Source organism: Natator depressus, chromosome 3, assembly GCF_965152275.1.
Source record: "Natator depressus isolate rNatDep1 chromosome 3, rNatDep2.hap1, whole genome shotgun sequence".
Lineage (NCBI taxonomy): Eukaryota > Metazoa > Chordata > Testudines > Cheloniidae > Natator > Natator depressus.
In genome coordinates this window covers 173806583-173831948 of record NC_134236.1, presented here as the reverse complement: position 1 = coordinate 173831948, position 25366 = coordinate 173806583, and the positions used below count along the sequence as shown (strand labels likewise).

The window sequence follows — 25366 nt, the reverse complement described above, 5'->3', positions numbered from 1 at the left end:
AACATTTATTTACAAATGGGCTAAACCCAGGGATGTTTAGACCCATATTGGTTGGTTCCAATGTGGTCAGGCAGGTATTAGCAATGAACGCTTTAAGAGTTTACTTTTTATACCGTTCAACAAACAACTGATGTCATTGCCAATTACTGACTTCAGTTAAAAACCAATTTGAGACCGTTCACTCTTATTTCCAGTCTTAATCTACATAAGATTTACACCCTCCTTTCTTCCTAAGGCCGTTCCTCCCCTCCTTCTTGCTGTTCAAGAGTTTTCCCATTGCATAGGCTTGAACACTGGTGTGTGGGTTGTGGAAGGGCTGTCTAGTGTGGCAGAGTGGTCTCCCTCTTATGCAGACAGAGAGGAACTACTCCCTGCCCCCTGATGGGCAGAGCCAGGCCAGGCCAGGCCCACCCCTTGCACCTGAAGCAGAGTCAGAACAGGAAGTATAGGAGGCGGGGCTTCCAGCTCAGTTGAGGGAGAGCCAGGGAAGGAGTTGGACTCTGCTGCCTTGCTGCTGGTTCCTGTACCACGAACTGGAACGTATCAACCCCTGCCTCTGGAGGAACATCCGGAGGAGCAGCTGCCTGGCAAATATCCGGAGGTGCTGCCACACAGTGAGTACCCCGAGGAGCTGCTGGAACTGCCATCTGCTGACTACCACGAGGGTGATGAAGCCATATGACCAGGTAGGGATAGGAAGTAGCCTAGGGAAACCAGACATTAGTCCAATTGCTTTTGCTGAAGCCACAGTCAGCATGTTTCAGCAGGATCCCTGCTACTGTTAGGGCCCTTGGGTGGGACGCAGTGGAATAAGGTGAGCCCAGGTCTCCCTACCCCCTGCCAACCCCACCCCTGGGGTGGCAGCCTACCCACCTTAGGCCAGACAGCCTGTGTTTGTTTGCTGTCTGCCCAGCCAGGGAACTGGGCCACTGACTGGTTTGTTTGCTTTCTGCCCCACCCAGGGGACATGAGCCTGACCATGCTAATTCCCTATTGATCGGCTTTCAGCTGCTAGGTGTCATAGCGAGACAGAGTGGCCTCCCTCTGATACAGACAGGGAGGAACCACTCCAAGCCACTACAGGCTGTATTGGCTCATTTTAAGAGAGAGGCTCTTTGTTTAAAATTTAAAACCATCTGCAGTCACCCCTATCGGTCAGAGGTCTTCTTTCTAGAAACTTCCCCTTATATCATTAGTTATTCTTTGAACCAGACATCCTCCCTACTTTATTCCTTCTGGCCTTATCACTTATTAGTCCTCCCTTCTACTTGCTAGTCGGAGCCTTTCTTTACAACACATATATATTTCCTTAGCCAAACTTAAGATAACTTTAATTCTTTAATTTTATACTTATCCTACATCACTCCTCCCTGTCTGTTGATATAAAAAACAGTGAGTTATCCATTAGAATTAACAAGTTCTTTCCTACTATAATGTGGGAGGAAAACTGAACAGGCTAGTCACACGGCAACTCCCTGAGAAATACATGAGCCATTAAATCCCAAGGTGCCCAGAGACCTTGAGTCTGCAAGGACCTCATATGAGTCCCCTAACCTAGGGCTGATGTATCTTTGACTAAAGTGAGGGTTGGCACCAGGAGTATAAAGGGCACCCCCACACAAAGACTTCCAGAGGGTTCATCCACCAATCCAAAGATGACAAAACTGGCACTCAAACCACCTTGTCCAAAAGATGACAGTTTGGGGCACACGCTGATGCTAGCCATGTTTGAAGCTCTCTAAGATGCAGCCTGGTGAGTTGAACCTTATGGGTACATGCTGCCATATGACCCAGGAGGCTGAGGCAGCTGCATGCTGTGGTGAGACAGTATGTTTTCCATCGCAGCACCAAGCCCCGTAGTGCTTTGAACCTGGATTGTGGTAGCAAAGTCTTGGCCTTTGTGGAGTTCAAGACCATGCCAATAAACTCTATCCTCTGTACAGGTTTTAAAATAGATTTGTCCCAATTTACTAGGAGCCCCAGTACATCGAATGTGGACAGGACAGTTGATACACTGGATAACACCTGAGCTTTGGGCTGACCTCCAATCAACCAGTCCTCTAGGTATGGGAACAAATGGACTGCTGATTTTTGTAGATGTGCTGCCGCCACCACCACCATACACTTTATGAACACTCGAAAAGCAGCTAAGAGACCAAATGGGAGCACTGTAAACTGATAAAGGGACCTATTCGGCACAAATCTGAGGAACTGCCAACAGTTGTGAAGTAAGTGTTCTTTAAGCTAAGGGCAGTGTATTAATCACCCAGTTCCAGGGATGGAATAATCAAGGCTAGGATAACCATGCGCAATTTTATTTTCTTCAGAAATCTGTTCAATTTCTTAGATCTAAAATAGGCCTGAGATCTTTTTTTGCTTTGAGGATCAGGGAGTAGCAGTGCCTTTCCCCCTGAGGCCCAATGGGACTCACTCTATGACCCCTTCCTGAAGAAGTGACTGGACCTCCTGCTGAAAGACTATCTTGTGAGAGTGGTCCCTTAAGAAGGACGAGGAAGGGGGGTGGGGAGGAAGGGTAGAAATGATCTGGAGGGCATTTCCCAGACCCACTGATCCAATGTTATGTGGGCCTGCACTTAGGAAATGGGATAAGTGATTTGTAAACAAAAGGTGGGAAACAGCTGGAACTACAGTAACTGGTACACTGTCCTTGATCAACACATCAAAATGTCTGTTTAGATCACCCATGGCTGGATGGGATGAGCTTACTGATGCTGAAGAGGAGGGTGACGGATATAATCTCCTATAACTCCCATCCTTTCTCCTCAGTGGATCTTGAGATTGGGGAGGAAAGCCTTGGTGTCTGTATGGCTGATGAGGATGGAACTGTTTCCTCTTTGTCACAGGAGTATAGATTCCAAGAGATTTTAATGTCACCCTGGAATCTTTTATAGCTATGGAGCTTATTGTCCATCTTATCAGAAAACAAAGAGGGACCTTTGAAAGGGAGGTTCTGGATGATCTGCTGGACTTCTGTAGGCAGCCCACATGACTGTAACCACGAACATCTTCTCACAGAAATAACTGATGCCATGGTTTGAGCCACCACATCTGCTCCATCCAAAATGCCAGAATTGCTCTCCAGGACAATCAGCTTGCCTTCATCCACAATTACTGTGAACACCTGCCTACAGTTATCTGGTAGCTTATTTTTAAATTTTATAATTTTCTCCCAAAGGGTGAAGTCATAGCAGCTCAGTAGTGCCTGTAGGTTTTCAATCCTAAACTTCAGACTCCCTATAGAATAAAGTTTGAGTCCAAACAGTAGTCTCTTCACCTCTTTGCTTTTCAGCATTGATGTTTGATGTCCTTGTCTCTCCTGTTTGTTAGCAGCTGCCACCACCAAGAGGCAGCTGCTAACGAACAGGAAGAGGGTGAGAGGACAAATACTCATGGCCCTTTCAAGGGACATAGTACCTCCTTTAAACTCACTTTGCTGTGGGAGGTAAGGAGAATGGTGTCTGCCACAGTGCCCTGACCAGCTCCAAAATGGCTTCATTAATCAGCAGAGCCACCCTGGCAGGGGCTGTCGATTCCAGAATTTCTACCAATTTGTGTGAGCTTTCACACATCTCTTCTGCCTGAATGTCAAGAACAGAAGCCACTCTTCTCAACAGATCTTGATGAGCCCTTGGGTGGTAGTGACTCGCTTGTTGCCTCAACAGCCTCATCTGGAGATGAAGAAGAGGATACCACAAGATTCTGAGTTGGTGGCTGCTCCATGACTTGTGGTGGGGAAGCTGCTTGAGTAACTTCTGAAAGCTCGGTATCGATCTTGGTACTGGGAACCAGATAATGATGCTCTTGCTGCCAATGTCCCCATAGCAGTGTTGATGACAAAGAATGAGAAAGTTGCAGGGAGGTCCAAGCCAGAGGAGGGATGCCCCACAGTGTCCAGAATAGACTCTCATATGGGACTCGGTCCCAACTTTGACCAGCCCATCACCCTTAAGAGGATGAGGCCAGTGCTTGACTGTTGCGTAATCCGCAGTCCTCAACTCTAAGATGGACAATATGCCCTCTGTCTTGGATGGGACACAGAGGAATGCACCTCTAAGTGCAAAGAGGAAGAATCTGAAATGTCTGACATTAGGGGGTCAGAAACAGTTGGGACTGGGGATAGGTAGCCTGAGCCTGAGCATGGTAGTACTGGAGATATCATTGGAGGCTTGCCCTTTGACTGCAGTAGCCTTTGTGAAAACTTGGAAGGTAATGGTACTGTGAGTTCCTGACATGGAGAGGTAGGTGCTGCAAGCATCAGTACCGACTGTAAACCTTCTTGTACTACCGGGGATGGTGGTACTGAGAGGCTAAGCTGGTCCCTTGGGGATGCATACGACTCTGGGGTGGTTGGGAGAGGCAATGACTGATAGTCTGCCACAGAGATCTTTCAGGAGATGCCCTCAACAGACCTGGAACAGGCTCTGAAGGTGGCAATCCCCTCTTCTTAGCTGAAGACTGCTGCAGCATATCTTAGAGTCTCTGCCTCTACTAGGCTTCGGCACCGACATCCCCGATTGAGGTACTGAGCCTGAGAAGCGTCTAAGCCTTTTCTTTGACATCACTGAATGGGACTGAGGAGTTGCGGACATCTCTACTGCACTGTGTACTAAGGCTGATGTACTTGGGGCACTCTTTGCATGAAACAAGTCCTATAGGGGACAAAGTGCTGCCTCCATGAGCAAACATTTGAGCCTTGCCACTCTATCTTTCTTTGAGTGGGGCTTAAATCCCTTACAAACCTCGACATTTGTCACATATGTAGGATTCTGCCAAACATTTCAAATGGCTGGGTGTGGGTCACTGATCAGCACAGGCTTAGCATATGTGCGGCAGAACTTAAAACCTGGTGAGTGTGGCATCATTTTGGTATCAATACCAAAAGATGAAAACTAGTCCAAAAAGACCTAAGACTAAAATCTGTTGCTAAAACTAGCTAAAACTAACAAACTTAACTAACTACCTCCTAACAATAACAAGGTATATATGCAAAGGAATGAGGGAAGCTTATGCCAACAAGTCTGAGATCACTCCGACAACTGTCACTGGCAGTATGAAAGTACTGGGGGGGGGGGGGGGTCAGGGCAGCTCTGTCCCCTTATACCAGTATGCCGTGGCCACCCCAGCGAGTACCACTGAGGGAAAAAACTTGTCTGACAACTGCACAAGGTACACACACACCTACAGTGGAACAGACGTGCAAGCATGTGAAAAAGAAACTTCTGCCATGTATTTCAGTAGGATGAGGATTTGGTCCCCAGACACCTGTGCAGGGGGTCAAATGTTTTTAACTGACATAGGCCACACAGAGGCTTAGAGGACACCTTAACATTCTTCTAAATTTAGTTAAATCTAATCCTAAGGGTCAAATTCTGGTTTGGAATGCACATATGCACACCATAAACCAGAACAAAAACCTACCCTCTAGCTCTGGTACACAGTGGAGAATGGCTGCCACTATGATGGCCCTTCTGAGAACTCCCCCATGCTTCACTGAAACCTCACTTGTGGAGGACCTAAAGTACAGCTCTCAAGCCTTAGCTACATGAGAAAGTTTGCACTACCCTACCTTAAGGTGTGATGCTAAATCAATCCAAAGGGCTGTACTGACATTTTTATATCAGTTTAAACCAAGTTAATTTCATTATACATTAAGTCAATTAGGAATCAATTTAAGTTAAACCAAAATAAGTCACTGGTAAAATTAAATAAGAGTGAGTGTCCACTAGCTTTTTGTACCAGTTTAACTACATCAATTTAAAATCGCATCTTAAGCTAAACTAGCACAACTTTCTTAGGTAGACAGGGCCTGAGAGGCACTCTCTGGGTTTCTCGACCTGCAGTATCAAAGTGAATGGGAATTTTGCCATTGGCTTCAATGGGCTCAAGCCCTAGGTCCTCCACAACCCCTTCTTGTCAACTGTTGAGAATAGCCCACTTCCACCTTAATTGAATTGGCTCGTTAGCACAGACCCCCCCCACTTGGTAAGGCAACTCCCATCTTTTCATATGCTGTGTATTTATACCTCCCTACTGTATGTTCCACTCCATGCATCTGATGAAGTGGGTTTTAGCCCATGAAAGCTTATGCCCAAATAAATTTGTTAGTCTCTCAGATAGGCCTGTAACTACTGTGACTATTACTTTTGAAGCATGTATGCACACTCATTTAAGCCAATTTTCCTGCAGTAGCTAGCATGTAGCCCAGCCTATTTACTTAATAAATACCACAGAGTATCTACAGTACATGGCATAATAAAATAGTGAAACTCATCAAAATTAACTAGATTTTGTTAATTTGGTTTTCACTACCTTTAACTGGAGTGATTTTATTCACTATGAGGAATTTTATTTGTAACAATTCCAGTAGGAAGATAAAGTTTTCCATTTATGCTAAGAAAATGTTATTATCCCCTTGATAGAAGGGTGATCTATGCCTTTTATCTGTATCACCTCTTAAAAGGATCCAAAGTTATGGGTGTAAGAAGTTTAATACTCTAACATATCTGGTAGAGGAGACAAGATATGAAGGCACAAATGGTGTCATCCTAACATAAAGCTTCAGTAAATGGACCTTGCACAGAAAATCTATGGGGAAAGACGTCCTCTTTTGGAATACTGCAGCAAGGTGCAGGACACCTGTGTTGTTGGGGGTTGTTTATACCATGTTCTGTGATGGAGGGGCATAGCCCCTGTGTGTCCTCTGCAGGGATTCTGACTGGTGGACTCTCAGAGCTGGTTTACTCTCTGGATATACCCCACACTTCCTCTGCAGACCCCAACATCCCTATTCAACAGGTTCACTCATGGAGAAAGCCATCATGAGCCTTACTGATTTGTCCCAATCATATCATGTTTATCTAAATGTTTTATATATCTATTTTAGTTATTGTTTCATCTCACAAATAGTGCCCATTCCTCTCCCCCCCCAACAAAAAAAGACTATACAAACCACTAGTGATGCTCCGTAATAATGCGAAACAAATCTCAGTGTCTTGCACATTATTTTCCTCATCTCAGAGTCAAACTTCTGAAGAAGTACATATAAAAAAACATTTTTACACTGAGAATATATTTTTTTTTAATATAAACTGCATTAGATGGTTATGCTACAATGAAGGAGTTTAGCTATCACTTTATTTTTAAGTGAAAAGTTGTATAATATAATTATCTCTCAATACAGAATTCAATAACCATCTGTTGTGACTTAAAAGACTAGTTACAATTTTTATTTTTCTACAGAGGGCTCCTATTACAGGCAGTCTGTTACTCCAGGCTCAAGCTTAATTCTTGCCTGAAGGAGCCTCTTAACTGGGGATGTGTATTCAATTTCCAATGAGTCATTGTTCTCTCCTGCTTTAAAATTTAAAAAGTAACAACATTGCCGTACTATAAGGTAATCTTCTCTTTTTACGTCACAATATTTGACTGTCTTTGGACCTATGGCTGTATACCCTCTAAACTCCACCAGTCATACCAATTAAGGTGTGTGCATACAAATACACACACACACACACACCCCTTTTAATCAGTAACTGTGCCTATTCAGTATATGTACAAGATCATATAATGACCTTTCTTGGAAAAATTGTGGGTAACATCCTGGACTTCAAAGGGACCGGGATTTCATCCTGTGTCTATTATGTTCTGAATCATTCACTGAGTCAAGAAAATCATGATTTTTTTTTTTAATAAAGCAAAACCTGGGTATGAAAGAATGCACAGTACACTGCTAGTAAGAATTAAATAGCTCAAATAGTTGGTCACACAGCAGTATATTGTACTGCCAGCTAAAGGACTCAGTATGGAAGCTGTCACAATATGTCAGTCCAGGCCCAGGAGGATCAATTGCTTCATGAAAATGAACTGTGCATTTCTTGAATTTTTTTTTTTTTTTAATAACAGAGGGAACCAACTGCAATGCTCTTTGACATTGCTTATCAGTTAATTTACAGAGAGGCATTAGAAGATGTGACCACTCACTTACTTGTCCTTTCTAAATCAGATGATAAATGACTGCGTAAGCAAGTTTCAGAGTAGCAGCCGTGTTAGTCTGTATCCGCAAAAAGAAAAGAAAGACTTGTGGCACCTTAGAGACTAACAAATTTATTTGAGCATAAGCTTTTGTGAGCTACAGCTCACATCATCGGATGCATTCAGTGGAAAATACAGTGGGGAGATATATATACACAGAGAACATGAAACAATGGGTGTTACCATACACACTGTAAGGAGAGTGATCAGGTAAGGTGAGCTATTACCAGCAGAAAAAAGAAAAGGAGTACTTGTGGCACCTTAGAGACTAACCAGTTTATTTGAGCATGAGCTTTCGTGAGCTACAGCGAGCTGTAGCTCACGAAAGCTCATGCTCAAATAAACTGGTTAGTCTCTAAGGTGCCACAAGTACTCCTTTTCTTTTTTCTTTTTACGAATACAGACTAACACGGCTGTTACTCTATTACCAGCAGGAGAGCAGGGGTGGGGGGAGGGACCTTTTGTAGTGATAATCAAGCTGGGCCATTTCCAGCAGTTGACAAGAACATCTGAGGAACAGTGGGGGGTGTTTGTCTCTGTCTGAGGGGTTGAAGCAAATGCGGTTGTATCGTAGAGCTTGGCTGTAGACAATGGATCGTGTGGTGTGGTCTGGATGAAAGCTGGAGGCATGTAGGTAGGCATAGCGGTCAGTATGTTTCCAGTATAGGGTGGTGTTTATGTGACCATCGCTTATTAGCACCGTAGTGTCCAGGAAGTGGATCTCTTGTGTGGACTGGTCTAGGCTGAGGTTGATGGTGGGATGGAAATTGTTGAAATCATGGTGGAATTCCTCAAGGGCTTTTTTTCCGTGGGTCCAGATGATGAAGATGTCATCAGTGTAGTGCAAGTAGAGTGGGGGCATTAGGGGGAGAGAGCTGAGGAAGCGTTGTTCTAAGTCAGCCATAGAAGTGTGGACATACTGTGGGGCCATGCGGGTACCCATAGCAGTGCCGCTGATTTGAAGGTATACATTGTCCCCAAATGTGAAATAGTTATGGGTGAGGACAAAGTCACCAGGTTTGCCGTGACATTATCGGAGATACTGTTCCTGACCGCTTGTAGTCCATCTTTGTGTGGAATTTTGGTGTAGAGGGCTTCTACAACCATAGTGGCTAGGATGGTGTTTTCAGGAAGATCACCGATAGATTGTAGTTTCCTCAGGAAGTCAGTGGTGTCTCGAAGATAGCTGGGAGTACTGGTAGCGTAGGGCCTGAGGAGGGAGTCTACATAGCCAGACAATCCTGCTGTCAGGGTGCCAATGCCTGAGATGATGTGGTGTCCAGGATTTCCAGGTTTATGGATCTTGGGTAGCAGATAGAATACCCCAGGTCGGGGTTCCAGGGGTGTGTCTGTGCAGATTTGTTCTTGTGCTTTTTCAGGGAGTTTCTTGAGCAAATGGTGTAGTTTCTTTTGGTAACCCTCAGTAGGATCAGAGGGTAATGGCTTGTAGAAAGTGGTGTTGGAGAGCTGCCTAGCAGCCTCTTGTTCATATTCCGACCTATTCATGATGACGACAGCACCTCCTTTGTCAGCCTATTTGATTATGATGTCAGAGTTGTTTCTGAGGCTGTGGATGGCATTGTGTTCTGCATGGCTGAGGTTATGGGGCAAGTGATGCTGCTTTTCCACAATTTCAGCCCATGCACGACAGCGGAAGCACTTTATGTAGAAGTCCAGTCTGTTGTTTCGACCTTCAGGAAGAGTCCACCCAGAATCCTTCTTTTTGTAGTGTTGGTAGGAAGGTCTCTGCGTGCCAGTATGTTGTTCAGAGGTGTGTTGGAAATATTCCTTGAGTCGGAGATGTCGAAAATAGGATTCTAGGTCACAACAGAACTGTATCATGTTCGTGGGGGTGGAGGGGCAGAAGGAGAGACCCCGAGATAGGACAGATTCTTCTGCTGGGCTAAGAGTATAGTTGGATAGATTAACAATATTGCTGGGTGGGTTAAGGGAACCACTTGTGGCCCCTTGTGGCATGTAGTAGTTTAGATAGGTTAGTGTCCTTTTTCTTTTGTAGAGAAGCAAAGTGTGTGTTGTAAATGGCTTATCTAGTTTTTGTAAAATCCAGCCACCGCATTTGCTCCAACCCCTCAGACAGAGACAAACACCTACAAGATCTCTATCAAGCATTCTTACAACTACAATACCGACTTGCTGAAGTGAAGAAACAGATTGACAGAGCCAGAAGAGTACCCGGAAGTTACCTACTACAGGACAGGCCCAACAAAGAAAATAACAGAACGCCACTAGCCATCACCTTTAGCCCCCAACTAAAACCTCTCCAACGCATCATCAAGGATCTACAACCTATCCTGAAGGACGACCTATCACTCTCACAGATCTTGGGAGACAGGCCAGTCCTTGCTTACAGACAGCCCCCCAACGGGAAGCAAATACTCACCAGCAACCACACACCACACAACAGAACCACTAACACAGGAGCCTATCCTTGCAACAAAGCCCGTTGCCAACTGTGTCCACAATCTAGTCAGGAGACACCATCATAGGGCCTAATCACATCAGCCACACTATCAGAGGCTCATCCACCTGCACATCTACCAATGTGATATATGCCATCATGTGCCAGCAATGCCCCTCTGCTATGTACATTGGTCAAACTGGACAGTCTCTATGTAACAGAATAAATGGACACAAATCAGACGTCAAGAATTATAACATTCAAAAACCATTCGGAGAACACTTCAATCTCTTTGGCCACTTGATTACAGACCTTAAAGTGGCAATTCTTCAACAAAAAATCTTCAAAAACAGACTCCAATGAGAGCCTGCTGAATTGGAATTAATTTGCAAACTGGATACAATTAACTTAGGCTTGAATAAAGACTGGGAGTGGATGGGTCATTACACAAAGTAAAACTATTTCCCCATGTTTACGCCCCTCCCCCCCGCTGTTCCTCAGATGTTCTTGTCAACTGCTGGAAATGGCCCAGCTTGATTATCACTACAAAAGCTTCCCCCCCTGAATGCATCTGATGAAGTGAGCTGTAGCTCACGAAAGCTTATGCTCAAATAAATTTTAGTCTCTAAGGTGCCACAAGTCCTTCTTTTCTTTTTGTGTAAGCAAGTATTTAAAACTAAAATTGCAGAATTAAGAAGTGAGCATAACTCATTTTGTTGCCTAGGCTGCCCCAACTCCCCAAATCGGCGACCAACCTACCAGAGGGATCGTCTCTCTCCCTCTGCCATACTGCCACAACTGCAGTCAGCATGGACACCAAAGCTGGATTTCCCTTATTATAAAAAAGAGGTTGTGTCAGACAGGGCATTCTTGGGAGTACTCTGGAACTTGCTACCCTCCTTTGTCTGAAACAGATCAAATCTGGCGATCTTCCAGGCATGCGAGAAAAGATAAGTGTTTGCAAAGGTTTTTGGAGAAGGATGAGGGTATGCTTCCCATAATGATGAAGGGATGAAAAGGAGTTACTGTAGGTGGCTGAGTTCCTGTTCTAATGATCATTTTACTGGAATTTTATTGCATTATTAATCATGTGTTAGGGCTCGTAGAGCTTTGGCTAGATGTCTTATTTTTATACCTAAATAAATAAAACCAAATGGAAAATATATATATATATATATATATATATATATATATATATATAAAATATCACTTACATGAAAAATATCATATTTGCTTCCAATTATCACCAGAGGGATTGGAAAAGGGTCAATTAATTCATGATCCTGTTAAACAACATAATATATTTAAAACCTCAAACAAGTCACAAAAGCACAATAAAACAGCTAAACACCAGAAAACAGGATGAGAATGATTTTTAAAAGATATCAAAATCTTAGACACAAAAGTTTATGCAGTATAATTATTTTCTAATGCAATCGCTCCACAAATGTCCAGGAGGGGGAAAAAAAACACCTCTTGAGGAAGGGAACTCCTTTCTGGCATAAACCTGGTGGAAATGGCTCCTGCACCAGACATTCCCACCCAACACAGGGGGCATGTAAATGGAAGGAAGGAAAGGAGTACGTTAGAGAGTATAAATTAGAGAAGCACCAGGGCTGGGCTAGCATGGGATCAAGGAGTCATAACTAATGTGGCCCCCTCAATACCAAGCAGAGTGCTGAATAGGGAAGAAATGAATTTTTTGGAGAGTGTTGGGGACAACTTCCTGGTGCAAGTGCTGGAGGAACCAGCTAGAGGCTGTGCTCCTCTTGACCTGCTGCTCACAAACAGGATGGACTGGTAGGAGAAGTAGAAGTGGGTGGCAACCTGGGCAACAGTGACCATGAGATGGTCGAGTTCAGGATCCTGACAAAAAGGAAAGAAGGAGAGCAGTAGAATACGGACCCTGGACTTCAGAAAAGCAGACCTTGACTCCCTCGGGAACTGATAGGCAGGATCTCCTGGGAGGCTAATATGAGGGGGAAAGGAGTCCAGGAGAGCTGATTGTATTTTAAAGAAATCTTATTGAGGGAGCAGGAACAAACCATCCCGAAGTGCAGAAACTATAGCAAATATGGCAGGCGACCAGCGTGGCTTAACAGAGAAATCTTCTGTGAGTTTAAACACAAAAAGAAAGCTTACAAGACATGGAAACTTGGACAGATGACTAGGGAGGAGTATAAAAATATTGCTCGAGCATGCAGAGGTGTAATCAGGAAGGCCTAAGCACAATTGGAGTTACTGCTAGTAAGGGATGTGAAGAGTAACAAGAAGGGTTTCTCCAGGTATGTTAGCAACAAGAAGGTCAGGGAAAGCATGAGACCCTTACTGAATGGGGGAGGCAACCTAGTGACAGATGATTGGAAAAAGCTGAAGTACTCAATGCTTTTTTTGCCTCGTCTTCACTGAGAAGGTCAGCTCCCAGACTGCTGCACTGGGCAGCACAGTATGGGGAGGAGGTGAGCAGCCCTCAGTGGTGAAAGAACAGGTTAAGGACTATTTAGAAAAGCTGGACATGCACCAGTCCATGGGGCCGACTCTAATGCATCCAAGGGTGCTGAAAGAGTTGGCTGATCTGAGTGAAGAGCCATTGGCCATTATCTTTGAAAACTCGTGGCGATCGGGGGAGGTCCCGTACGATTGGAAAAGGGCACTATATTTGCCTATCTTTAAAAAAAAAAAAAGGAAGAAGGAGAATCTGGGGAACTACAGACCGGTCAACTTCACCTCGGTCCCTGGAAAAATCATGAAGGAGGACCTCAAGGAATCCATTTTGAAGCACTTGGAGGAGAGGAAGGTGATCAGGAACAGTCAACATGGATTCACCAAGGGCAAGTCATGCCTGACCAACCTGATTGCCTTCTATGGTGAGATAACTGACTCTGTGGATATGGGGAAAGCGGTGGATGTGATATACGTTAACTTTAGCAAAACTTTTGATATGGTCTCCCACAGTATTCTTGACAGCAAGTTAAAGAAGTATGGATTGGATGAATGGACTACAAGGTGGATAGAAAGCTGGCTAGATCACCGGGCTCACCGGGTAGTGATCGATGTCTAGTTGGCAGCCGGTATCAAGCAGAGTGCCCCAGGAGTTTGTCCAGGGCTGGTTTTGATCAACATCTTCATTAATGATCTGGATGATGGGATGGATTGCACCCTCAGCAAGTTCATGGATGACACTAAACTGGGGGAGAGGTAGATATGCTGGAGGGTAGGAATAGGGTCCAGAGTGACCTAGACAAATTGGAGGATTGGGCCAAAAGAAATCTGATAAGGGTGAGGGATAGCTCAGTGGTTTGAGCATTGGCCTGCTAAACCCAGGGTTGTGAGTTCAACCCTTGAGGGGGCCATTTAGGGATCTAGGGCAAAAATTGGGGATTGGTCCTGCTTTGATCAAGGGGTTGGACTAGATGACCTCCTGAGGTCCCTTCCAACCCTGATATTCTATGAACAAAGACAAGTGCAGAGTCCTGCACTTAGGACAGAAGAATCCCAGGCACTGGTACAGGCTGAGGACCAACTGGTTAAGCAGCAGTTCTGCAGAGAAGGACCTGGGGATTACAGTAGACGAGAAGCTGGATATGAGTCAACTGTTGCCCTCGTTGCCAAGAAGGCTAATGGCATATTGGGCTGCATTAGTAGGAGCATTGCCAGCAGATCGAGGAAAGTGATTGTTCCCCTCTATTCGGCACTGTTGAGGCCACATCTGGAGTATTGCATTGCAGTTTTGGGACCCCCACTATAGAAAGAATGTGGACAAATTGGAGAGAGATCAGCGAAGGGCAACAAAAATGATCAGGGGCTGGGGCACATGACTTATGAGGAGAGGCTGAGGGAACTGGGCTTGTTTAGTCTGCAGAAGAGAAGAGTGAGTGGGGATTTGATAGCAGCCTTCAACTACCTGAAGGGGGGGTTCCAAAGAAAGGATGGATCTACACTGTTTTCAGTGGTGGCAGATGACAGAACAAGGCGTAATGGTCTCAAGTTGCAGTGGGGGAGGTTTAGGTTGTATATTAGGAAAACCTTTTTCACTATGAGGGTAGTGAAGCACTTGAATGGGAGGTGGTGGAATCTCCTTCCTTAGATGTTTTTAAGGTCAGGCTTGACAAAGCCCTGGCTGGGATGATTTAGTTGGGGATTGGTCCTGCTTTGAGCAGGGGCTTGGACTAGATGACCTCCTGAGGTCTCTTCCAGCCGTAACCTTTTATGATTCACTGAAGCTAACAGAAGGGCTTATCTAGGATCCTGATGAAGGTCAAGTATATGATATACAGTATACTTTTTGAAAAAACTTGAGATTTAAAAATGTGAAATTTAAAAATATGTAATATAAACAGAAACCTAGCTAAGAGGTGCATATATTATTTATTTGACATTTGTACAGAAAATTATTAACATGCAAGTACTATGTGCTCAATAAAATAGGATTAAGTAGACGGCTCAGGGGATGAGTAACAGGCTAAGTAGTTTTATACCTGTAGGTAATTGGCTTACATCAGGTCCAGGTTGGTAGTTACTTAAAGCTATTACCATCTGACAGCACTTCAGTGATCTATGTTAAATGAGATGGTCAGTTTCTAGTGGACAGATGGCTGCATCACAGTTGGCTGAAACTGGCATGGCAACCTTCTTGGCCTTTCCAACTTACTGAATAAGGAAAAAATGATCGTAAAGAGTGAACTAACTTCTCCGCTTTAGTGAAGGTTCCTCCAACTAAGGGTTAAGGCAAAGTATCAGTGTATTAGGGGAAAACTTGAACTGTTGCCTATCCAGTACTTTGTGGGAGAAAATAGAGGGTACTTCTTTCATTAGCTTTGTCAAGCCAACACATTTCGCTAGGCTTTACATTTACTTAAAATTTGATGTGTGGACCCCAGGGGTTGGGGAAGCATTACAGTTTCCTTAATTAGAAGAGAAACTAAAAATTAATTCAGGACAACAAATTACATACAGGGACTAGTGCTCTTGAACTCTACTTGTCTGATTTTCCTCACTGCCACCAAAAAAGTACTTAATGCATACCCCTCAGCCTTTTTATTTTTAAGAGATTCTCCCGATGCATTCATGCTCTCCCATTCCCACTCTAAAACTCCTTGTTCAATCCTGTTCCTTCCAGTGAAATGCCCATAATCATTCCCCCAGTAGAAACCCTATATGAACCCAATCTCTAATCTGCCCTGTGCTTCCTCCATTCTAGGAGACAAACCTTGTTTACCCCACAAACAAGTCTGCTTTTGAATTGAGTTGATATACATTTGAAAAATAATAGTTGTATGTGAAGTGATTAGTAAGATGTTTGCCCTACTTTCTGTATTCAGGGGTTGAATTAATACACTAGTTTAGCATGTGTGATCATGTCCCCTTTAGAGGCCGGCCTCCACAAGGATAAAAAGCCTGTTTCTTACTGACAACTGATGCAGTTATTACCATTTGAGCTAAAGGACGAGTCTGTGCTTTTAAGGTGTTGAAAAAACCTGCATTCTAACATCGCTGGCAACTGGGGCATCAGCATGTTTGTGATCATGGGTTGTAGCCAGCTGCATTTTAAATGTAATATGTTATTTTCAGAAACTACCTTGTCTAAAAAAGTTGAATATTAACCTTGGAAGTCCTTAAGAAAGTCATATTATTGAATCTAATCCTGCAACCTTTACATACATTGAGGTGAATGGGATTGCTCACATGAGTAAGGGCTACAGTATTGGGACCATACACTGTAAACAAAGCTGCTAAGCATCGTATGCATTTGCTTTCTTACTTAATATATCTTTGCTTTTCACTTTTTGGAGCCTTATTAGCATTTTCTTTATCATATTGTGTTACATAAATTACTGTGGCAGAATTTATATTCAGAGTCTGAACTGTAGAATATTTGTTTAGGAATTGCATACACATAACATTTGTACAACTTGAATGCACGTTGTATACACATACACGTTTTCGGCTGTATTTCCCACAATCTATTTTAGCTTCTTCAAGAGATTACATTAGCAATTGCATTTAAGGGTCTGGTGTTAACATCTCTGAAACTTTATAATTTAATTAGTTGTCAGATTATCAAAAGGCACTGAGTTTGTGATAGACACTTGAATAAATGCAAAGTATATAGTCGTGTTGAAGGCTGTTATAACTATACTCTGCTTAAATTTGTACCTTCATCTAGTCTCTTGCCAGATGACTTCTTCTGTACATTCTAGTTTTCATCTTCATTTTAAAAAAAGATAATAAAATCAATATCAAACTGCTACTCTAAAACTCTGTTTCTTGTGATTGGTGTAACATGCCATAACAATCACATTAGATGTCTATGAAGAAGATATAAGAAACTGTCTTTCCTTGTTTCTGCTCTTACTGAATTTTTATTAAAATTGCTATAATTTTCCAGTGAATAGGTTCATCTACATAAAATGGATATTCAGTCATGCATAAAAATCTAAAAGAGTTATTTATGATTTTCACAAGTATTATCCTTAACTATATAAAGGCCGATGACATCTGCAGAAAATACTAGAAGATTCTTACTGGGTGATCCTTCGGCATATTGTTCCACATCCTCTGTTTAATTTCAGTAGCTACTTTAGGATTTGTCTTTCCCAGTTTAGTTATAATTTTATCCACATGGCTCCTGGTGACCTGTAGGAGACTGTCCATGGTTGGCCACAGTTCATTAGGTTTGGAAAGGTCCAAAACAAGAATTATAGCAAAAGTCCTATAAAAAGGGAGTGGGGGGAGAAGGGAACAGAAGAGTTCTTATTCAGTCTCATCATTGGTACATAAGACCATTACATTTTTTGTAAACAACACTTTTCCCTCAGTAGAATTGCTGAAAACAAATGTGAAAAAAACAACCAGACAGGAAGCTTATATTAAAGGTTGCAGAACAAGCGATGGCCCTTAAGCATACTCTGAACTCTGCTGAAACGTTTAAATTGTCTTTGTAGCTGAATTTCTGAACCTTTGATTTTTCCACTCCTCATCACTGATTTGTGGGTGCTTTATTGTTGAACTTTATTTCTGGAAATTTTGTTTGAAGACAAGTAGTACCTGCAAGTGTCAGCGACTCATTTTGCTCCTGCCTATTGTATGGCAAGGCATTTCAACATAATCTTTTCATTCACCCCAGTCATCTCTTGCCTATCTGAAATCCCTCTTTAATTTATATCAAACTCCTGCTTATGAAGGTTCCTGACTTTTAGTGATCACCTGCATGTCCCAGAAAATCAGAAGAGTAACCAAAGTGCAAACTTCCAACCAGGAGGTAGAAGAAGATAGTAAGGAAATTTATTCTGTGCCATGGCTTGTTGTGCCAGTTAGAAGGGACCTCAGATGACAAACTGAGGATGATGCTCTGGGTGGTAGATCAGGAGATGTGAGGTTAATGATCCTTGGAAGAATGGAACCCTATACATACTAAAAGGTTGCACTGGTTGAAGGTCGGCCCTGAGAGGAAGAGATTATTAAAATCCAATGAAACACAGAACACTGGAAACACGTCTGAAACAGAATGCCACTAATAGCAGAGGACTGACTGCTGGTTTTAACCAGGCTCTATAGCATGGGTGGCCAACCTGAGCCTGAGAAGGAGCCAGAGTTTACCAATGTACATTGCCAAAGAACCACAGTAATATGTCAGCAGTCCCCCATCCACTCCCCCTCCCTGCGCCTCCCACCCACCGGCAGCCCTGCCAATCAGTGCCTCCCCCTCCCTCCCCGCACGTCCGGATCAGCTGTTTCGTGGCATGCAGGAGACTCTGGGGGCGAGGGGGAAGGAGCGACGGCACAGTAGGCTCAGGGAAAGGGGGAGGGAAGGGGTGAAGTGGGGGCAGGGTCTGTGGCAGAGCCAGGGGTTGAGCAGTAAGCACCCACCGGCACATTGGAAATTTGGTGCCTGTAGCTCTAGCCCCGGAGTCGGTGCCTATGCAAAGTGCCAGAGATTAACTTCTGAAGAGCCACATGTGGCTCCGGAGCCACAGGTAGGCCACCCCCGCTCTATAGGAACACCATGTTTTACTATGTGGATTCCAGATTGGAAGGAAATCAGAGGAGCTACAGAGCAAGATAAATCTCTAATTTCACCAAGTTATGCTCTGAAAAATCTAATGGAAAGTGTCTTGGCTAAACTAGATCTAGTTTAAGGTAGTTTAAAATAAACAAGCTTCTTTATTACAGGTGGACACAAAAACCAGTAAAAAAGTATTTGTGCTGGTGATGAAACAAAATGAAAATATTGTCTTTGCAAACTATGACAACTGCACTGGTGCACTGTAATGTTGTCTTAGTGACAGGGCCAGGCTTAGGAGGGGCACAGAGAAGATTCTTTAGGCCTTGGGTCATCCAAATTAAAAGATTCATTTACCGTAAAGACAGGGGAAGAGGATCTTCAGGGGGCTACCAGCCTCCTCCGTTCCAGAAGAAGTGGAGTTCAGCAGTTAATGCTGGAGTCCATGCATTGGGGGCAATGTTTGAAAAAAATTCAAATGATAATTCTCCAGAGTAGCCAAAGGTCTTCAGGAGCAACTAGGCTCCCAGAGGCCACAGCAGTATTTTTTAAATATTTTTTCTCATTATGCAATGACAGAATCCAGAGTAGCCAGTACAATAATATACAGACAGTAAGTGCTCAAATACCAAGCCATCCCATTGCTTTGTACAAAAACTGAAGATATGGGACATCTGCCAATGGAATAAAGCAATAAAATATCAGAACATAAAAACACTAAATAAAACTTACTAACCCAAAAAGTCTTTTACTGCTGTTTTCCCTTCTTTCATTTAATCATTTTTCTCTTTCCATCTCCAAATCATTCTATTCCCCTTTCTTTTTTCTCCTATTGTTTTCTCTTTTATAATCCTGTCTCCTTACTCTTCTCTTGTTCTTTATATGAAAAGCTGTATCTGTTTTCTCCTCAGTCATTTATTCTCTTTCACTCTACATTGCCTCTTCTTGCTGCCCTTACTCCATTTTTTCTGATCCATTTCCCCCCCATTCTCTTCCTTCTGCTCTCCCCTGTATTCCAGTATCTGTCCCCTGCCTCTCTCAGAAACTTCATCTCTCATCCTCTTTCAAACTGCACAGGGGCCTCATATCTTTTTTCCTCTTCCTCTCCCTTAGCTCTATGAGGTCTACACTACTGCATCTTCTCCTTCATTAAGGTCCTGTTTTTCTCTCCCCATGATTGATTTCTCTCTCCTCCCTCAGTGAGGTGCACCTTTCTCTCCCATGCTGTTCTCTTAGGCCTAGTCTACACTAAAAAGTTAAGTCAACCCCTGAGCAGCGTAGTTAAGCTGACCTAACCCCTGGTGTAGACAACGCTAGGTCAACCTAGCTACTGACTCCTGGGTGAGTGGATAACCTACACCAATGGGAGATCCCCACCTGTCAGCAAAGGTAGTGTCTATACAGAAGCGCTACAGCGGCACAACTGATTTTTAGGAAAAACCACTCTGATAAAAACTTTCAAACCTAGTAAACAGTTTACATTTTGGAAGATTTCTCCACAACAAAATGGCCAGAGATTTAATCTCAGTTTTCATTTAAGCAAAATTAACTCTAACATTGTAAGGTTCTTTACCACTTACCTTATGTTGTCATTAGTTATTGGTATACGAATCAAGTCCAATAATGAGGTTCCACCACCTAGTTCCCAAAAATGTGCAATGTCTTTTGGCTGCAAAACAGTTTCTTAGCATTAGAAATTTATATTTCCATGTAACACCATCAGAAGTTTCCAATTGTTGTAACAATGGCAACAGACAGGTCCCTTATGTGCAATGAGTACAGTACAGGAGCACAGCATAGCACATGAGGCGTGTCCCATAAGTGATGTGGCAAATTAGAAGTTAATTATGTGGCCCCAATCTCTCAGGGCTTATCTATCGAGGGACTTAGTGTGGAGTAGCTACTTCACTTTAAATTCACACCCTAGCTTATTCCGCACTAACTTCCCATATAGACAAGTCCCTATTTATGCAGCATAGATATCCTGCCCCCCCAACCAAAACCTTCTTTCCTCCCTGCCATGCCCAGTTTTCTTCTCCCTCTCCTCCCTACTACTTTAAGCACATAAAGACCAGAGTGGCATGGAAGGATCAAAGACAGCTGAACACATTAGGTGGTGAATAGGAGGGGATGTGTACACCTGTGTGAGGAGGAAATTGAATGGTTAGAAGCACATAGGACTTTTAAGCACATAAAACCTGATTCTCTGTTGTCCTTGTACCATGCACATTCATTTACACCAGTCTCAAGTAAGTATAAAATGGCTTTAAAACACTATAGGAGTGATTTAAACCCACTTTGTATGGTGAAAATAACTAAAAATACACTTCAATGGAGAATCAAGTCTATAAGGTGCCTTAACATTTCAAAGAGGGTCCTGAATTCCTTAGTCCCCACCCCCATGACCTGTGTTCCCTCTAAGCTGCACAGTCGGGCAGCCGCCCAGGAGTTTTTCAGGTGCTGCGCACTTGGTTAGCAGAGCCACGCACATCCGGCAGTGTGTGTTCAGGTGCCCCGCCCCCCACTGGCTGTGCAGAACGGGGTGTGTGTGCGCTGATGTCAGGGTGTCTCCCTCCCCCTATGTATCCCATCTACGCAGAGCAGGGGAGGGGGGATAGAGCTCAGGAGCAGGAGAGCTGCTGTGGTCTGAATGAGCCTTCTGGGGTTGAGTGAGTGCGTTAAAGAGACAGTGCAGTGTCTGTTAGAGACTTCCCCAGCAGCCAGCACACACACAGAGTCAGTCTCTCTCTCTCTCTCTCTCTCTCTCTCACACACACACACACACTCACAGTCTCTGTGTGTCACACACATACAGTCTTTCACACTCACCTCCCAACACATACTTGTATTAATGTTGTTGTTGTTATTTCTTGGAACTTCCTGCAATGCACATATATTCTCTGTAAATTTTATTCTTTCAAAGTGTGTTACTTTAGTTTTTGACTGGTCTATGCATTTCATAATTTTTATTTCTCTTACACTTAAATTTAATTCTTTGAGCAGTGAGTTCTAAAATGCCTAACCTGTCCTGGCTGGAGTAATTATCCTTATGGTAACTTTTTTAAAATATATATTATATCTAGGCTTTTTGTTTCTACTGGTGGCGCACATCTGCACATTACCTTGGTGCACATAACAAAATGTATTCCACACATGGATGGAAAAAATTAGAGGGAACATTGGCCACAACACAACAGCAACTAGCTACCCCATTGTCCCACTATCTGTCAATCTGTCATGCAATAAAGGACAAGCACATTAGCTCAGTGTTTCTACTAAAACCAATCAGCATGAAATAGTTAACAACCTTGATACTTGAACTATCATTAGATTTCAGTGTTGACACCCACCAAGACTGATAGAGCAGTTCATACTTCCCCCCTGGTTATGGCTGCAGGCTGACCGTAGTCAGATACCACTACATTGGTTTAAATTCAGTTCACATTTTTAAGATTACCTTTGGAACCATGAGGACAAAGTTGTTGTTGGAGGTGTTTGTTTTGTTTTGTTTTTTGTTAAATTTGAGGACTTCAAGGAGCAGAGAATCCTCCTGCAAGTGACCCGTGCCCCACACTGCAGAGGAAGGTGAAAAACCCCCAGGGCCTCTGCCAATCTGCCCTGCAGGAAAATTCCTTCCCGACCCCAAATATGGCGATCAGCTAAACCCTAAGCATGTGGGCAAGACTCACCAGCCAGACACCCAGGAAAGAATTCTCTGTCGTAACTCAGATCCCACCCCATCTAACATCCCATCACAGGCCATTGGGCATATCTACTGCTAATAGTTGAAGATCAATTGCCAAAATTAGGCTATCCCATCACATCATCCCTTCCATAAACTTATCAAGCTTAGTCTTGAAGCCAGATAGGTCTTTTGCCCCCACTGCTTCCCTTGGAAGGCTGTTCCAGAACTTCACTCCTCTGATGGTTAGAAACCTGCATCTAATTTCAAGTCTAAACTTCCTGATGGCCACTTTATATCCATTTGTTCTTGTGTCCACATTGGTACTGAGCTTAAATAATTCTTCACCCTCCATGGTATTTATCCCTCTGATATATTTATAGAGAGCAATCATATCTCCCCTCAGCCTTCTTTTGGTTAGGCTAAACAAGCCAAGCTCCTTGAGTCTACTTTCATAAGACAGGTTTTCCCTTCCTCGGATCATCCTCGTAGCCCTTCTCTGTACCTGTTCCAGTTTGAATTCATCTTTCTTAAACATGGGAGACCAGAACTGCACACAATATTCCAGATGAGGTCTCACCAGTGCTTTGTATAACGGTACTAACACCTCCTTATCTCTACTGGAAATACCTTGCCTGATGCATCCCAAGACTGACTGAATTTTTTTCATGGCCATATCACATTGGCAGCTCATAGTCATCCTGTGATTAACCAATACTCCGAGGTCCTTCTCCTGCTCTGTTACTTCCAAGTGATGCGTCCCCAGGTTATAACAAAAATTCTTGTTATTAATCCCTAAATGCATGACCTTGCACTTTTCACTATTACATTTCAGCCTATTACTATTACTCCAGTTTATAAGGTCATCCAGATCTTCCTGTATGATATCCTGGTCCTTCTCTGTATTGGCAATACCTCCCAGCTTTGTGTCATCTGCAAACTTTATTAGCACATTCCAGCTTTTTGTGCCATGGTTAGTAATAAAAAGATTAAATAAGATTGGTCCCAAAACCGATCCCTGAGGAACTCCACTAGTAACCTCCTTCCAGCCTGACAGTTCACCTTTCCATGTGACCCGTTGTAGTCTCCCCTTTAACCAGTTCCTTATCCACATTTCAATTTTCATATTGATCCGCATCTACATGCAAAATGAAAGCTAGCCAAGCATTCTGAAAATGGAAGTAAACTGAATAAAATTCAAACTGAAATACTTTCTATCTCGCAGATGATTGTTGAGTTAAAAGAGAAAGTCACTAGTTAGGTTTTACTAACGAATGAGTGATACAACAAATATATTATAGTACTTTTGCCATGTACTCACTCTGTTATGACCTTTTGCTCTTCTTCCAAAAGTATATTCCAAGGCTAATGTTGGTTTTGGAATTTCATCCCTATCCAATGAAGATACAGTATATGTCACCTGCATATATTCTTTCAAGATCTTCTGAATTTACTTCACATACAATAACTTTTACCATTACCTCAACTCAATTTATTAACCAAACAGTAGAGAATTTATATTGGGAAAACAGGAACATAAAGAGAACAACTCAAGACAGACAGACAGTTCCTTAATGGATATCAAAAGGACACAGAGGACCAAATTTTCAAAACTGTGCACACGCACACTGTGACTGAGCACTCAAACTACCAGTGACAGCACTCTAGAAATCTGGCTCCAAATGCCAAAATGTTTTACTAACACATTATAGATATTTAGATATCATTAACCCTTCACAAATCATGCATCCGGTCATTAGCGAGAAAATTTAATCTACTTGCCATCCATAATTTTACACAATGATTTTGTTTTACTGGAACATAATATTCTCTGTAAGACTACGAAAAAAATATTGTTGATATTACTCCCAGAGATGCAAAATACTTTTCAAAACTTAACACATACCTGTCAAGACACCTCAGTATAATAGTAGTCTTTCCCTGGAAATTAAAAACAATGAAGAAGACTATTGTAATGTCATTAAAGCATAAAAGTTATATAATTGTATATAATGTAATGCTTTATTATTGGAATGATTAAAAGAATGCATCTGAAAACTGTAAACTTATGCAGTCATTTGTAGTCTGATTACGAGAAAGTTAAGTGCCTACTTTCTATCAGAATGTAGCTACACTGCTATTAATATAATTATAATAAATTGCTGGATATGACAAACACAGTAATACCAACAGGATACCTAAAATCAGACAATACATTAGTGATCAGTCTGGCCAACTGTGTTAAACTGTTTAACTGCTGTTAATTGCTAATAACAAGTTAATCTAATGATTGGTTTCCAGTGAATATGTGTAAATCATAATTGAGATGGAAGTAAAAAGAATGCATTAAATAACACAGTAAAACGGCATGTTTCTGCACTATTCGGATTCAGATTCCAAGTTAGGTCAGTCTAATTTTAAAAAGGTCCTAGCACTTGTAAAGTTTCTTCCCTATTTGTAATCACATATTGGAATTTCAGAAACCATTTTTTTTATAAATCTGCAAAACCCATTTATCTATTCTTAATGGTTATAGAAGATTACATGTCGCACAATGCCATGCTTCTTTGCAGTAATAGTGAAACACTTACATATATGCTTCAATTCACTTACAAAGATAAAAAGGCAGGTTCTGACTTATTTACATTTACAACAAATAGTTATCAAGAAAAAAGTGGGGAGAGAGAGGAGAAGCAATTGAGTAAGCATAAGAGACAGTGGATCAATGTTATGAACTCCAGTATCCAGTCTAAGACCCTGATTCTCCAAACACTTATTTACATGCTTACATTTATGTCCCATTGGAGTCATAGAGACTACAAAAATGAATAAACTTAAACGTGGACATAAGTTTTATCAGGATCCCAGGGCCTATATAGTTTCACAGATTCCAAAGCCAGAAGGGGTGATTGTGAAAATTTAGTCTGGCCTCCCATATAACACAGGCCATGAAATGTCCCCAAAATAATTCTTAGAGCACATCTTTTAGAAAAAGAGCCAATCTTGCTTTAAAAATTGTTGGTGATGGAGAATCCACCACAACCCTTGGTAAATTGTTCCAATGGTTAATTACTCTCACTGTTAAAAAGGTACGCCTTATTTCCAGACTGAATTTGTCTAGCTTCAACTTTCAGCCATTGGACTGTATTATTCCTTTCTCTGCTAGATTGAAGAGCCTATTATTAAATATTTGTTCCACATATAAATACTT

At 42.5% G+C, this 25366-nt stretch overlaps 1 protein-coding gene across 4 annotated transcripts in view; it reads right to left on the bottom strand.

Annotated features, from left to right (window-relative positions):
- The window catches only part of DYNC2LI1 (dynein cytoplasmic 2 light intermediate chain 1), a 64699-nt gene that overhangs the window by 32495 nt on the left and 6838 nt on the right, over positions 1-25366 (bottom strand). For 2 of the 4 annotated variants that reach the window (XM_074949356.1, XM_074949357.1), the window contains exons 3-8: positions 24062-24096; positions 23477-23546; positions 20054-20142; positions 16997-17183; positions 11686-11754; positions 6971-7048 (exon numbers count right to left, since the gene is read on the bottom strand). In XM_074949356.1, coding sequence (XP_074805457.1) covers positions 6971-7048; positions 11686-11754; positions 16997-17183; positions 20054-20142; positions 23477-23546; positions 24062-24096 — 528 coding nt within the window. The remainder of the gene's footprint in view (positions 1-6970; positions 7049-11685; positions 11755-16996; positions 17184-20053; positions 20143-23476; positions 23547-24061; positions 24097-25366) is intronic. The other 2 variants (XM_074949358.1, XM_074949359.1) reach the window with 2 other exon arrangements.